The sequence below is a fragment of the Carassius carassius genome, chromosome 20 (genome assembly GCF_963082965.1).
Source record: "Carassius carassius chromosome 20, fCarCar2.1, whole genome shotgun sequence".
NCBI classification, from domain to species: Eukaryota; Metazoa; Chordata; class Actinopteri; order Cypriniformes; family Cyprinidae; genus Carassius; species Carassius carassius.
Window position 1 is genome coordinate 15,953,139 of NC_081774.1, and position 12,771 is coordinate 15,965,909.

Here is a 12,771-nt window from a genome sequence, read left to right on the forward strand (position 1 = left end):
GTTCTGCAACACTGCTTCCAAACAATTATATATATATATATATATATATAAATCACGTAAACCTAAACCTAAACCTAAATAAAGTGATCATAACAGAATAGTATATAATAAAATATAATAAATGGTTAAGTTTGAGATTTTGTTATTATCACATTATTAGAATGTGATACGCTAGAAAATACAAGACTAAATCTAAATTAAACTAATTAAAGTGACGCAATGAAACGTCCACCGCATGCCCTAAAACAATTTGTGGCCTAATTCTGTTCGTTCCTACCCCTGGGGGCAAATGGGGTTAATCTAGTCAGTCGGCCAAGAGCTTACTACTAGTCCAATGATTATGTCACTAGTCTACTGACTCTGCTACCTGTAACATTTCAGAGCTATTGCACGGTTAATGACAAGATAAAAGAATAGCTAGAATGAGACACCTACTTAACGTTACAGGTATGAACGCCTAAAAAAATTATTGACAATATATTTGCCAACATAAACCGAAAATACAAATATCTTTAACACGACTGACTGACACGTTATCTGTATGTCACTGCGTTTCTTTTTAATAGCGCTTCTGTCGGTCATTGCTGTGGTGTCAGGATACGTGGAGGAACTCGATGACAAGTAAGTGTTTTACATTGTAAAGCTACTAACTAATTTTGTGCTTCAGCAGTGAAGGTGTTGTCACTGCAGCGTCTTATATTTTTGTTGCATAGCAACGTACGGAGATCTTCTACTGGAAGAAATAGCACTTTATGAGTCTGTTTAATAAAATGGGGGTTAGATGGAAATATGTGTTTTTAATATCCTTTATCACACTATATTTTATTACGTGGGAACCATTGTATAAGAGTAACAAGGCACACTAGCACTTGCTGCGTTCATTCACATCTAAAAGTGATGCCTACTGCTGCAGGCAACTGTAATATGTCAAGGCCTGTGGTTTGTTATATTACTTATTGCGTAGATACATAGAAATCAATGCGTGGTTGCATTAATTAATCGCATTTACAGGTTTAAGGACTACCTAAAGCATGAACTCTGGCTGGTGGAGGTGAGCGTGTATGCAGTACAATTTATGCAGTTTTATGTTGTGTGATGTGTTTGCTTTGTAATTTTTTTGTCATGTCATTTTTTTTATGTTGCAGTTTTATGCACCATGGTGTGCATACTGTCACACATTTGAGCCAATATGGCATGAAGTCGGTGCAGAGCTGAAGAGTATGGGCTCCCCTGTTAATGTTGGCAAGATCGATACCACAGTGCACACAAGTGGGTTAATTTCACAGGTTTACATTGAAGTGTGTATGTCGGAAAGCTTTAATTACATTGATTGTGCATCTAAAATTATATTTAAGATTAGCACGAACTGCATTTGTGCCACACCCCCCTCTTTGATACTTACAGTAGATCTAAGTTATATCTCCTGCTGAAGCTTGGTTTGAGATGACAGTAATGGTAATGCCACACCGGGCTGCTTAGCAGCCAATTAGTATGCTACTTAAATGGCAGGATAGGCTTACCTGCTGTTTAATGGGATTAGTTGAGCAGGCCTCATGCGTTCATGAGACTCAGCTCGTTGAGTTGAGTCTGTATCTTGTTAACCAGATGGCCATATGGCATAACTTGCATTTCAGCAAATCGAAATCCCTTTAGTTTCTTGGAATTAGGTTGTTCAGTGACTTCCTTTTGCTGCCATTGTCCTCCGACGTCATACAGTTATCTTCTTATTATTAAGTTTGCACAAGCTTTCTGGGTGAATGAAATGGAGCCCATGTCCATGCGTACAGTATATTATTAATTAAATTAGACTGGACTAGACATTTTCAAAAATCTGAAAAGTACTATTATTATCTCCATATATTCTGTTTTTTTACTGGCTTATAAATATAATAAATAATGCTTGCAAAAACTAGAAAAACGTTATTTCTCTGTCCTTAGGTATTGCTTCAGAGTTTAATATTCGTGGATATCCAGCCATAAAACTGTGAGTTAATGCCTAATTGTAATCTCTGAATTAATAATCAAGAATTGTTCATGCTGTATGATGTTTTTGACTTTGTTTTTAATAAGGTTTAAAGGAGAGCTGTCTTTTGACTACAAAGGACCTAGAACAAAGGATGCTATTATTGAATTCACCAACAGAGTTTCAGGGTAATTGTGGAGTAAATTTCACTATAATGAATTGTCTTGTGTCTTTCGTGTTCTGCATAGATTTTAGTCTCATGTCAATGCTAGTTATAATTCTCCTCGTGCTATCCCCTTGTCCTTTTTTCTTTAACCTAGACCTCTGGTAAGACCACTCTCTAGTGTTCAGTTATTCCAGCATGTAATGAGTCGTCATGATCTTATCTTCGTTTACATTGGAGGGGAGTCGCTTCTTAAGGTAAACCTTATGTAAATGTAATAACTGTCATATTTACGGACAATGAATGGATTATGATAGAATAGGAATGAAATGCAAACTATTTAACACATTGGTGAATGAGTTCACAACTACCACTGCTTCTGGATAGTACTTTATTTTAAAGTTTTATTGTTTTATAAATAAACTATGTGAATAGATTTTCTGCTAGGTCATGCATAATTATATAGAAAAGGTTAATATACTACTATTGAAATGTAATGTACTGTGTTTTTTTTTCTTTTTTAAACAGAAGGAATACTACAAAGCTGCTTCAGAGTATATTGTCCACACATATTTTTTCACTGCATCTGAGGAAGTCCTTCCAAAGGTAAGATTGTTGCATACTATACCTCTGTAAAATAATCAGATTCTTAGAAAACAGATTGATTCAATTAATTATAGATTTTTTCCAAAGACAGTCACTCTGCAGGATGTTCCTGCTGTTGCTGTGTTCAAAGACAGGACGTACTACCTTTACAATGGTAAGATGTACTACTTGCAGTGCCTCACTTTAGTAAGTGAACATCTGAAACTAATAGGATCTGTAAGCAGCAAAATCTCATAGTCTCTCAGCGTCTGAGCTCCAGGCTGTTTCCTCTCATCGCCTCTCGAAGGGTGCCGTTCCACTGGGGCACAGAGGGGAGGTGGTAGTGAAATGCCAGGGCATCGAGGCAGAGTGTCACTAGGAAAGGGCACCAATAATGGGAATTAGAGAGGCGTGAAGAACGATGCAGCACTCTCAGAACAAACACTAGCCCACGACAGCCGTTTATCCTCAGGGTGTTGATCTGTTGGACTTCCCCATTGTTGAAGAAGGTCTTCTGGAGCCAATAGTTTAGCAGGAAAGGATCAGCACACTGAACCTGGACCCGAAACACTGCACTGTCAGACGAGTCCTCCATGATATGAATAGTTAGCACATCCATGGAGCAAGGTTAAAACACAAGGTGTAGAATGTGGCATCTGCAGGAGATATGTAATGCATTAACATCTTCCAGATTACCTAAAAATAAATAAAGGTTAAGTTTTTTTTTTGTTCTGATATATCGTGCCATATTATGGCCAGCTCAGTTGCCAACTTAACTTAGAGTAAAAAAAAAAATATATATATAGAATATATATATAGAAATAATGATTTTGAAAAACACAAAGACATTGTGATGTGAGCACACTCTATAAATCATTCTCTCTTTTGAGCAAGTGTATGTGATACATAGACCTTTTGCAAATAAGTTTATGAATGACTTACCCGACAATATTTACTTTATTATCACTTTTTGTAACAGAAATCACATGGTTATCCTCCTGAAAACAGAGGCATAAGAAAAACAAAGGCACAAAAAAGTTAAAAAGATGGCAGGTCACAGCACACCAATATATCTGATATATGTATGTATTCCCAGCATAATTTGGCCATTAAAGCTACTTTATTAACATTTAAAGTACTAATATGTTAGAAGTACTTGCCCATGGTTATACACAGGTTATTGTATGTGTACTAGAGAAAAACCGGCAACACTTTACAATAAGGTTCCATTAGTTAATGTATTAAACAACATGACAAACAATGAACAATACAGTACATTACAGTATTTATTAATTTTGTTAATATTAGATAATGAAAATACAGTTGTTCATTGTTAGTTCATGTTAGTTCACAGTGCATTAGTTAATGTTAACAAGCACAACATTTGATTTTAATAATGCATTAGTAAATGTTGGAATTAACATTAACTAAGATTAATAAATGCTGTAGAATTATTGTTCATTCTTAGTTCATGTTAACTAAAGTAGTTAACTGATGTTAACTAATAAACCTTATTGCAAAGTGTTACCAAAAAAAAAAAAAAACTTTTGTTAGATCACATTATATTTACAGTAATTTCTTTCTTACCATTCTGTTCCAAAAGATGAGAATACAGAGACAGTGCAGTGTTCCAGGTCTCTTCTGTCATGTGGCTTACTCTGAACATTTCGTCTGGGCTAACATCCAATATACACCCTTTAAGTCAACAGTTTGACTGTGTGCAAGTAACATATTTTGCATAATTTAATGCACAGTCAGTGAACAGAAAGACTTTTTGTTTTTGTTAATAAAATAAAAGATCATTTGTTTCTCACAATTCCATATTATAGATTAATCATATCTGAGTACTTTTGCTTTGCATATTGTTTGCACAGGCTTGATGGCGACATTTAATATTTGCAGGGCTACATTTAATACATGAAAACATTAAATGTACATTAATTATTTTTAAGTTTAATATCACCTGTCTCATCTTTTCTATAGAATTTCTTGATGGTGATTTGTCTTCCTGGATAAATCGAGAACGTTTTCCCTCTTACTTCCAAATTGATAGCTTCAGTCTGTACCAGATGGGAGAACTAAGTAAGCCTGTTTTTCTCAATCATTCAATCAATAAATAATTGTTTTTTTTTATTTACTTTTTACTTTTGTCTTATTTTCCTATACCCTTTACAGCTAGCAATCCCATTTTATTTGATTTTTTTCGTGATTGCAATATTTCTGTTACTAGGTGATAAAACATAACTGGGATGATGACTTTCTCCCAAGATCCAGTATTCATGTGTGAAGATGCTTTGACAGATTGTAATTATGCTTTGAGTTCATTAATAATGTGTTGTGTTGCTGTTCATTTCTCGCACTTCCCTCAAAGGTAAACTTGTGGCACTGGCAGTAGTAGATGAGAAGAATCCATATGAAGAAAGCATTCGGTAAGCAACATCAGAAAATGTGCCTCCCCCTCCCCCCATTATTTTATTTAAAACTAAAAATAGTTTTCTTTAGTTACAAAACTCTGATGGAAAGGCTGTCAACTGAATACAGAGATCATTACAAAAGGTAAGTAGCAAATTTATATGGAGAATAAAGAGAAGGTGCCAAATAACTGAATTATTCAGTAACAAAGACAAGATTTATTTTTTTCTCTCCTAGTGATTACCAGTTTGGTTTTATGGATGGTAATGAATACATCAACGGTTTAATTATGGGGTGAGTTGAATTGGACACAAACATTTTAGGAAGTGCTAAGTGCTGGGACTGTATTTAAAACCACTGACATGGATAAAAACAAAATGATGTATATTTCAGGGATCTGTAAAAATATGTATGCGTATAATCACCACTTACATGTTTCTGCTCAGAGAAGTTGAGATGCCCTCCATCATTGTGTTAAATATGACCATTGATGGATACTGTCTACCAGAAAATAAGATTGAGACCATTGAGGATTTACTTCGCTTTTTAAACAGTGTTCTGGATGGCAGTGCAAAGGTATGTGAAGGGACATATTTCATGTCTATCTTTTCTGTCCTATAATGCATAGTGCCTTTTTTTATATAAAATTCCCTTTTACCCCAATCAGCTACAAGGGGGAAATGGATTTTTGCAGCACGCTAAGAGATCTCTCTATAAAGCTAAGTCTACTGTGGTGGTAAGACCGACTAACACACTATTATTTTAGCAAAAGGATAGATTTACTCTTATTCCATTTTATCCCAAATATTTACTAAAAGCTTATCACACCAAAACTAAAATACACGACTGATCACATCCTCTTCTAATATTTACTTGAGACTAATATTTAGGTCACTGTTGTCCTAGTAACTAATATAAATCTCCCTGATCTCAGTCGATGTTCCAGGAAGCTCCATTCTTCTCCTGTTTTGTGTTTGGACTACCAGTGGGTATAGTTGGGCTGGTTATCTGGGGTACATGTACTGCTGTACCAGCGGATGATGACAAACTTGTGGGAGGAGCTACAGCAAGTCCTGTTTTGGATGCAGATGGGAAGAAGGCAATAGAATTGCAGTCCGACAGTACAGAAAAAACCTCTGAAGCAAAGAAAGAGGATTAACATGGAATGTTGACTAAGGATCATGTTAATCTTTACCATATCATTACATGTGTTACTGGTTTTCCTTTTTTTTTATATAAATCGTCTTCCCAGTGTACAGTATATTGTGGTTGGTTTCTTTATCAAATAAAGTTAAAATAACTTAAATGAACCTAATTTATTTTATTTAGCCTGCATTACATGAAAGTCTTAATCATTTAAATCAAATGAATACAACACCCATTGCCATAGCTGCATGTATGATGTACTAATTGTGTTCACATTTATGTTCACAATTTGATTGTGCTTTTTGTTGGAGTTCTCTGTGTATTGTTTCTTGTCTTTTTTGTAAGCATAAAAGAAGATAAACTTCTCAACACAGTGTGACCTGTGTCTGCTCAAAGTCAAATTGCTCAAACAAATTCGTTTGGTTAGTTGATTAATTATAAATAAAACTACATGAATACCGGAAATGTGGTTTAATAAACCGCTAAATGTGATATTACGACGCCATCTATCGACCACATTTAAAAATGCTAATGCCAACAGTGATAGTTGTACTAGATAACTTTCAAGATGGAAAAGGCGAATTGACTTACAACTCCGGGACAGTTTTGTGACAGAAGAAGAATGTGATGCGGGAAATATGACCCTAAAGTCTAAAAAGGGACATTAAAATTGCGTTTTGGATTATTCAGTCTTCAGTCTTTGCTTCAGATCAAATTAGAAAACATCACCACTTAAACAAACGACACAGCAGGGGATACGTCTCCTTCACCTAACGGATTATCTCGCTTCTCATGCCACAAGATGAGAAAAATGCGAAAAGTGACTTTACTGTGTGCTGTGAATAGTAACTGGAGAATGCTACAACTGGAAACTCTTTCTTAAGTCCCGCGGTAAGCACAGGATCAAACTTGTAATGACGGATTCTGAAAAAGGAAGTTTGTCTGACACATCTCTGCATTTATTATATTTCCGTTATGGGACTTCGTGCGGACATCGTTATAAAGAGCGAGACTGAAAACAACTTTTTTTAATCCGGTTAAATAATACAACAGCGTATACATAAATGCGGAATACATTTATTTTGCGTGGATTTGTCAAATTTTAGTTTATAATAACCATTTATGGAAGTTCAAAGCATCTTTTTTTCAAGGAAATGTGAACGCATTGGGGGTTTTGCCTGAAAGGAAAAAGAATAGGCTATGCAGCTCTGCATGTGAGTACAAGTTGGACTAATAACAATTTTTTGGGCGCTTTGGAGGAGGGGTTTTCGAAGAGAAAAGCACCACATCTGTTTCTTGGATCATGGTCATGGAGAACATGCAGAGGTCTGCGCTTCTGCTCTGTGTCTTGGCTGTGGGACTTGCTTTCTATGGAATTTCGTCTGCCTCAGACAGATATGTGTCCTTGAATGAACACCAAACAGACAATACCTCCTTGTCAGAACACCTTCACCCCAAGCTATACTTTGATCAGACAGAATTGCGTTTGATGAAACAGAGGGCCACCACCACACATAGACAAATATTTAAAGTTATTCGTAATGCTGTTTCTGTTATGTTATCAAATGCAGCTGTTTACCAGCCTCCGGTGAGCCATGAGGATTTCGGCAAGAAATGGAATGAAATTTATGGTAACAATTTGCCCCCTCTTGCACTATACTGTCTGCTTCAACCTGAGGATGCTACCGCCTCTCAATTTTTGATTGAGTACATGGACCGAATGGTGGAGTACCCAGATTGGACAGTGTCCAGTGCGCCAAATGATGAGGTTCCCATTGCCCACTCCCTCACTGGATTTGCCACGGCGTATGATTTCATTTACACCTTTCTTGACACCCGCAGAAGATTGCGATATCTCAGGAAAATACGATCTGTTACTGAGGAGCTTTTTGAACTTTCCAAGCACAGAGGATGGGGAAAGCAGTTTCTACAGAACCACCAGACAACTAATATACTAGCAATTCTCATTGGTGCTCTTGTGGCAGGGGAACATAATGACCCAGAGACCATGATATGGAAGCAAATATCAGTGAACTACATGGAAAAGACCATGTTCCTTCTCAGCCACATTGTCGATGGCTCTCTTGATGAAGGTGTTGCGTATGGTAGCTACACAGCAAAATCCATCACTCAGTATGTTTACTTAGCGTTGCGTCATTTTCAGATAGACAACACACAGAACAACTGGCTCAGAGCTCACTTCATGTTTTACTTTGCTACACTGCTTCCTGGATTTCAAAGAACAGTTGGCATTGCAGACTCCAATTACAACTGGTTCTATGGGCCAGAGAGCCAGCTTGTATTTCTGGATGCATATGTGATCCAAAATGGCTCAGGAAACTGGCTGGCAAAGCAGATTAGGAAGCATCGTCCTAAAGATGGACCCATGATGCAATCAGCAGCCCAACGCTGGGCTACTTTACATACAGAGTACATATGGTATGACTCTGCTTTAACTCCACAGCCTCCACCTGACTTTAACAAATCAACTATGCACATTTTCTCCAACTGGGGTGTGGTGACGTATGGGGCAGGGTTACCTCAAGATCAAGGTAATACCTTTGTGTCATTTAAATCTGGAAAATTAGGAGGGCGAGCAGTGTATGATATTGTCCATGCACAACCTTACTCTTGGGTAGAAGGCTGGACGAACTTTAACCCCGGGCACGAGCACCCTGATCAAAACTCCTTTACTTTTGCACCAAATGGACTGGTGTTTGTTTCTGAGGCTTTGTATGGTCCTAAATACAGTTATCTTAACAATGTGCTGGTATTTGCCCCCTCACTCACCAGCCAGTGTATGCAGCCATGGGAAGGACAGTTGGGGGAATGTTCAAAGTGGTTACGATGGGGAGAAAAGGAAGTCGGGGATACTGCTGGGGAGGTCATTGCAGCTTCATCACATCAGGACATGTTGTTTGTGAGTGGAGAGTCTGTGTCGGCCTATTCATCTGCCATGAAGCTAAAGAGTGTGTATCGAGCACTTGTGCTTCTAAACTCTCAAACATTACTTGTTCTGGACCACATTGAGAAACACAAGCTCTCCCCTCTCAATTCTCTCAGTGCGTTTTTTCACAACCTTGACATTGATTTCAGGTATGTTCCTCACAGATCATTTGGAAAATACAATGGGGCTCTGATGGATGTGTGGGATGCACATTACAAAATGTTTTGGCTGGACACTCAAGGATCAAGCCCCGTTGCCAGGATACAAGAGGCAGAACAGGCTGCCGAATTCAAAAAGAGATGGACGCAGTATATAAACGTGACCTTTCCCATGGAGAACACTGTCACTAGAGTGGCTTATTTGATGCATGGCCCATACGTCAAGGTCTCGGACTGTAGATTCATAGACAACAGTAAAAGTGGAGTCAAAATATCAGTGACTCTTAATGACACAGAGACTTTTGTGTCCATTGTAACAAACTATGAAGACATTGAGGCCAGACATGGCTACTTGGGCTTTGCAGGCTTTGCTAAAACAGAAGACAACAGAAGAATAGTTCAGTTTGGCCGGGGAATTCAAACCATGCCAAGTCGAGTCGTAAAAGATTTTGTATTTGATTTTGGATTGGTGGTAAACATCTCTGCGGTGTTGACTTTATGTTTTGGTTTAGCTTTCATAATGAAAAAAAGGAAGTGTCATGTGTCGTTCAGTATGCTAATTCATTGCACTCTGGTCTGTGTGTTGTTTTTGTGGGTGACTGAACTTTTGTCTCTTTTTTATGGCTGTGAACAGCTCTTGTGCAATGTTAAGTCAGAAGACAGCAGCATATATGATGGAACAGACTCTAGTGTCCATGACGTCCTCCCCATCATTATGATTACATCCATGCCAGGCTCAGGCGCAGAGATCGTTCAGCACCTTTTCGATAATAGCTCTGACTTTGTATACCTTCGGATTCCTTCAACCTACCTGCGGTTCCCCGTATCTCCTTTCGTCTCTCTGGTGGACGCTTGCGAGTTGTCCAAAGCAGATGCGCAAAATGGACGATTTCGAGTCATTCAGGGATGGTTCCATTCCATAGTCCACAATGTGAAACTGCACCTGCAAAACATTCAGTTTCACCAGAGCAATGATGAAACAGAGAACAAAGTCAAAGAAAAAGGACAAAGGAAGAGAAGGATGCTGCTGTCAGAGCAAACAAGGACAGGGAGCGGCAAGGGTACCCAAATGGACATTGCATACATACAAGAGCTCAGGCAGCACCTGGTGAAGTACCCAAATGCCCGGCCAGTGCTGAACATGGGCAGTGGCGGCTGGTTCTTGAAGATGCCCTATCTTCAAGAGGTCATAGGTCACTCACTTCGCTCAGTTCATGTGGTAAGAGACCCACGTGCATGGATTTATCTAATGCTCTACAGAAGCAAGCCAAGCCTGTACTTACGTAAGAATATTAAAAGGCACATTGTCAACATTTTTAAGCAGAACATTGATGGTGTGGATCAGGGTTGTGCTATAGTGGACTCACAGTTCCTTTCTTTAAAGAAGATCCTCTCCCAGCCAGATCCCAACCCTGTATGGCTGCTAGCTCAGCTATGGATGGCTCACAATTCAGCAGGGCTCAAAGTGAGCGCAAGCCTTCCCCCACAAACGTACCTTATAGTCAAATTTGAAGACGTTGTATATTTTCCTGAAGAGACAGCGAGAAAGATACATAACTTTCTTGGAATACCAGTTGCGCCGGCTGCGTTAAACCAGCTGACATTTGCCACATCTACAAATCTGTATAATCTGATATATGAAGGAGATATGTCACCTGCCAAAATCAACATGTGGAAGGAGAATATGGCTATAGATGAGATTAAACTCATTGAGGACACATGCTGGCATGTGATGGAGAGGCTGGGATATAAAAGACATACAGTCAGTCATTCTTCTGTGTAAATGTTTCTGGATTTTTCATACTGTGCCTGAAGATGATATAAGTAGACTATGTCAGTATGATTCCTTTATATGTTGCCTTCTCTGCGTTCAGTCACATGACCAGTTTTTTTGCGCTCTGATTCCAGTATAGTTAAGCAATGTTTATGTATTATTTAAAACTTTCAGACAAAACTGAGGCTAGATGTGCCAAAGAGCAAAAAGTGATTACTCATCATTGAAGATGGGGAACAGATGCAAAACTTGGAACACAAATACATTCAGTTTGACTGGAAGACAAAATGATGGTATTTCCCACCAGATGGGTGGCTCACAATATTTTCCAGTGTTGCACTGTGAGATGTGTTATAATTATGTTATTATAAGTTAACTGAATGTCGTTTTCACAGTAATTTTTTTCCACCAAGAGAACTTATTGATTGATTTAGAAGAGTGATGTTTAAAAATCCCAAAGTTGTGAGTCTGCCTCATCTTCAATTCTACGAAAATAAATATGATGTATAATAAGGTGCTAGTTCATATCTATAAATATGTAAAGAAGTGTACAATCAAATCACTTTATTGACTTGAAGGTACAAAGGTCTTAACACATCACTTGTTTTTTTTTGAATGCGAATATGTTTTCTATTGTTTTTTGCATCCTTAAACTATATATCAAACACCAATAGCAAATACATCTTTCTTTTCAGAAACATGTATCTTTTGCTCATGATGTAATCATAAATGGAACATTTAATAACCCAAACAAGTGAAACCACAAAACATATTTCTCATCTTAATGGGTAACATTAAATGCAGTTTTAAGAGACAACTAATATGAAATGCTTTAAAGTCCACACTGCAAATGGATTTTCCATGGCACCACATGCATATGGAGTGTAATCATCACTGTGGGATAACTGAGATGGAGAAAAATAACGCCAATTTATGTGATACTTTTAAAACATTTGCAAGGGCTGCATGTGTGTGTGGGGCTATTTGTAGAGTCACTCCTTTGTGCCCAGCGTGCTTTCGGACTAAATTCAGCAAGCAATATTTTTATAGAATAAAGGCTGTATGGAGAATATTAAGTTTAATGCTAAATGCAAGCAGAGCCTCTACGTTACACCATATGGCTGCTTGTGTTGGACCCCAGGATGTCTACCATTTGGTGTGTGTGTTTTTCTATTGTTATTATTATTGGTATTTTTATACTTATCATCATTTTATATGACTGGCATAAAGCAGTTTTTGAAAAACGGAAGTAAAAATATGGTGCAAGGCATGAACACAGTGTAACATGAACCTTTTATTTGTACCATTAAGGAGAATGTATTGATGAATCAACACATTAAACTTGACACTGGGTTTGATATTTTTTAAACAAATTTCACCGATAAGGAAACAAGGTACAAGAAAACAGGCTTCTGGAGATAAAAAATGAATTCAGTATGTCAGCAACAGACCTCACAAAAGAGGAGAATGAAAGATTTTGGCTACAATTCAAAACCCAGAATTCCTTATAGAATGTTGCCAGCAGAGGGCAGCAGATAAATAAAGATCCTACAACATAAGTTTGAGCAGGAATTTATTAACAGTAGCTAGTACTTCACTTCTATCAGCAGCAGATCATGTAAG

General features: G+C 37.7%; 2 protein-coding genes and 1 long non-coding RNA gene across 3 annotated transcripts; 2 read left to right on the plus strand and 1 right to left on the minus strand.

Moving 5' to 3' along the window:
- Positions 1–296: 296 nt before the first annotated feature.
- Positions 297–6,429, plus strand: LOC132096467 (protein disulfide-isomerase TMX3-like). Its single transcript, XM_059501844.1, has 16 exons — positions 297–447; positions 567–621; positions 1,012–1,051; positions 1,146–1,269; positions 1,939–1,984; positions 2,071–2,151; positions 2,284–2,383; positions 2,655–2,732; positions 2,820–2,886; positions 4,695–4,793; positions 5,083–5,140; positions 5,214–5,267; positions 5,361–5,417; positions 5,570–5,699; positions 5,791–5,859; positions 6,058–6,429. Exons 1-16 carry the CDS (start codon positions 423–425, stop codon positions 6,280–6,282), a joined length of 1,308 nt encoding a protein of 435 aa, XP_059357827.1. The 5' UTR covers positions 297–422; the 3' UTR covers positions 6,283–6,429.
- On the minus strand, positions 2,897–4,477 carry LOC132096469 (uncharacterized). The gene is made up of 3 exons (XR_009422587.1): positions 4,299–4,477; positions 3,654–3,709; positions 2,897–3,367 (listed from the first exon to the last, which is right to left on the minus strand). It is a non-coding gene; the product is annotated as an uncharacterized LOC132096469 (long non-coding RNA).
- Positions 6,430–7,435: 1,006 nt separating the features above from the next.
- Positions 7,436–12,642, plus strand: LOC132096471 (dermatan-sulfate epimerase-like protein). Its single transcript, XM_059501846.1, has one exon. It carries the CDS (start codon positions 7,573–7,575, stop codon positions 11,155–11,157), a length of 3,585 nt encoding a protein of 1,194 aa, XP_059357829.1. The 5' UTR covers positions 7,436–7,572; the 3' UTR covers positions 11,158–12,642.
- The last annotated feature ends 129 nt before the right edge of the window (positions 12,643–12,771 follow it).

Excerpts from the sequence above, each read along its gene's own strand:
- LOC132096467 (XM_059501844.1), top strand. The coding sequence starts at position 423 with ATGAGACACCTACTTAACGTTACAG. Across the intron at positions 2,733-2,819 it reads CTGAGGAAGTCCTTCCAAAG|ACAGTCACTCTGCAGGATGT; the intron begins GTAAGATTGTTG and ends TTTTTTCCAAAG. Across the intron at positions 4,794-5,082 it reads GTACCAGATGGGAGAACTAA|GTAAACTTGTGGCACTGGCA; the intron begins GTAAGCCTGTTT and ends CTTCCCTCAAAG.
- LOC132096471 (XM_059501846.1), top strand. The coding sequence starts at position 7,573 with ATGGTCATGGAGAACATGCAGAGGTCTGCGCTTCTGCTCTGTGTCTTG.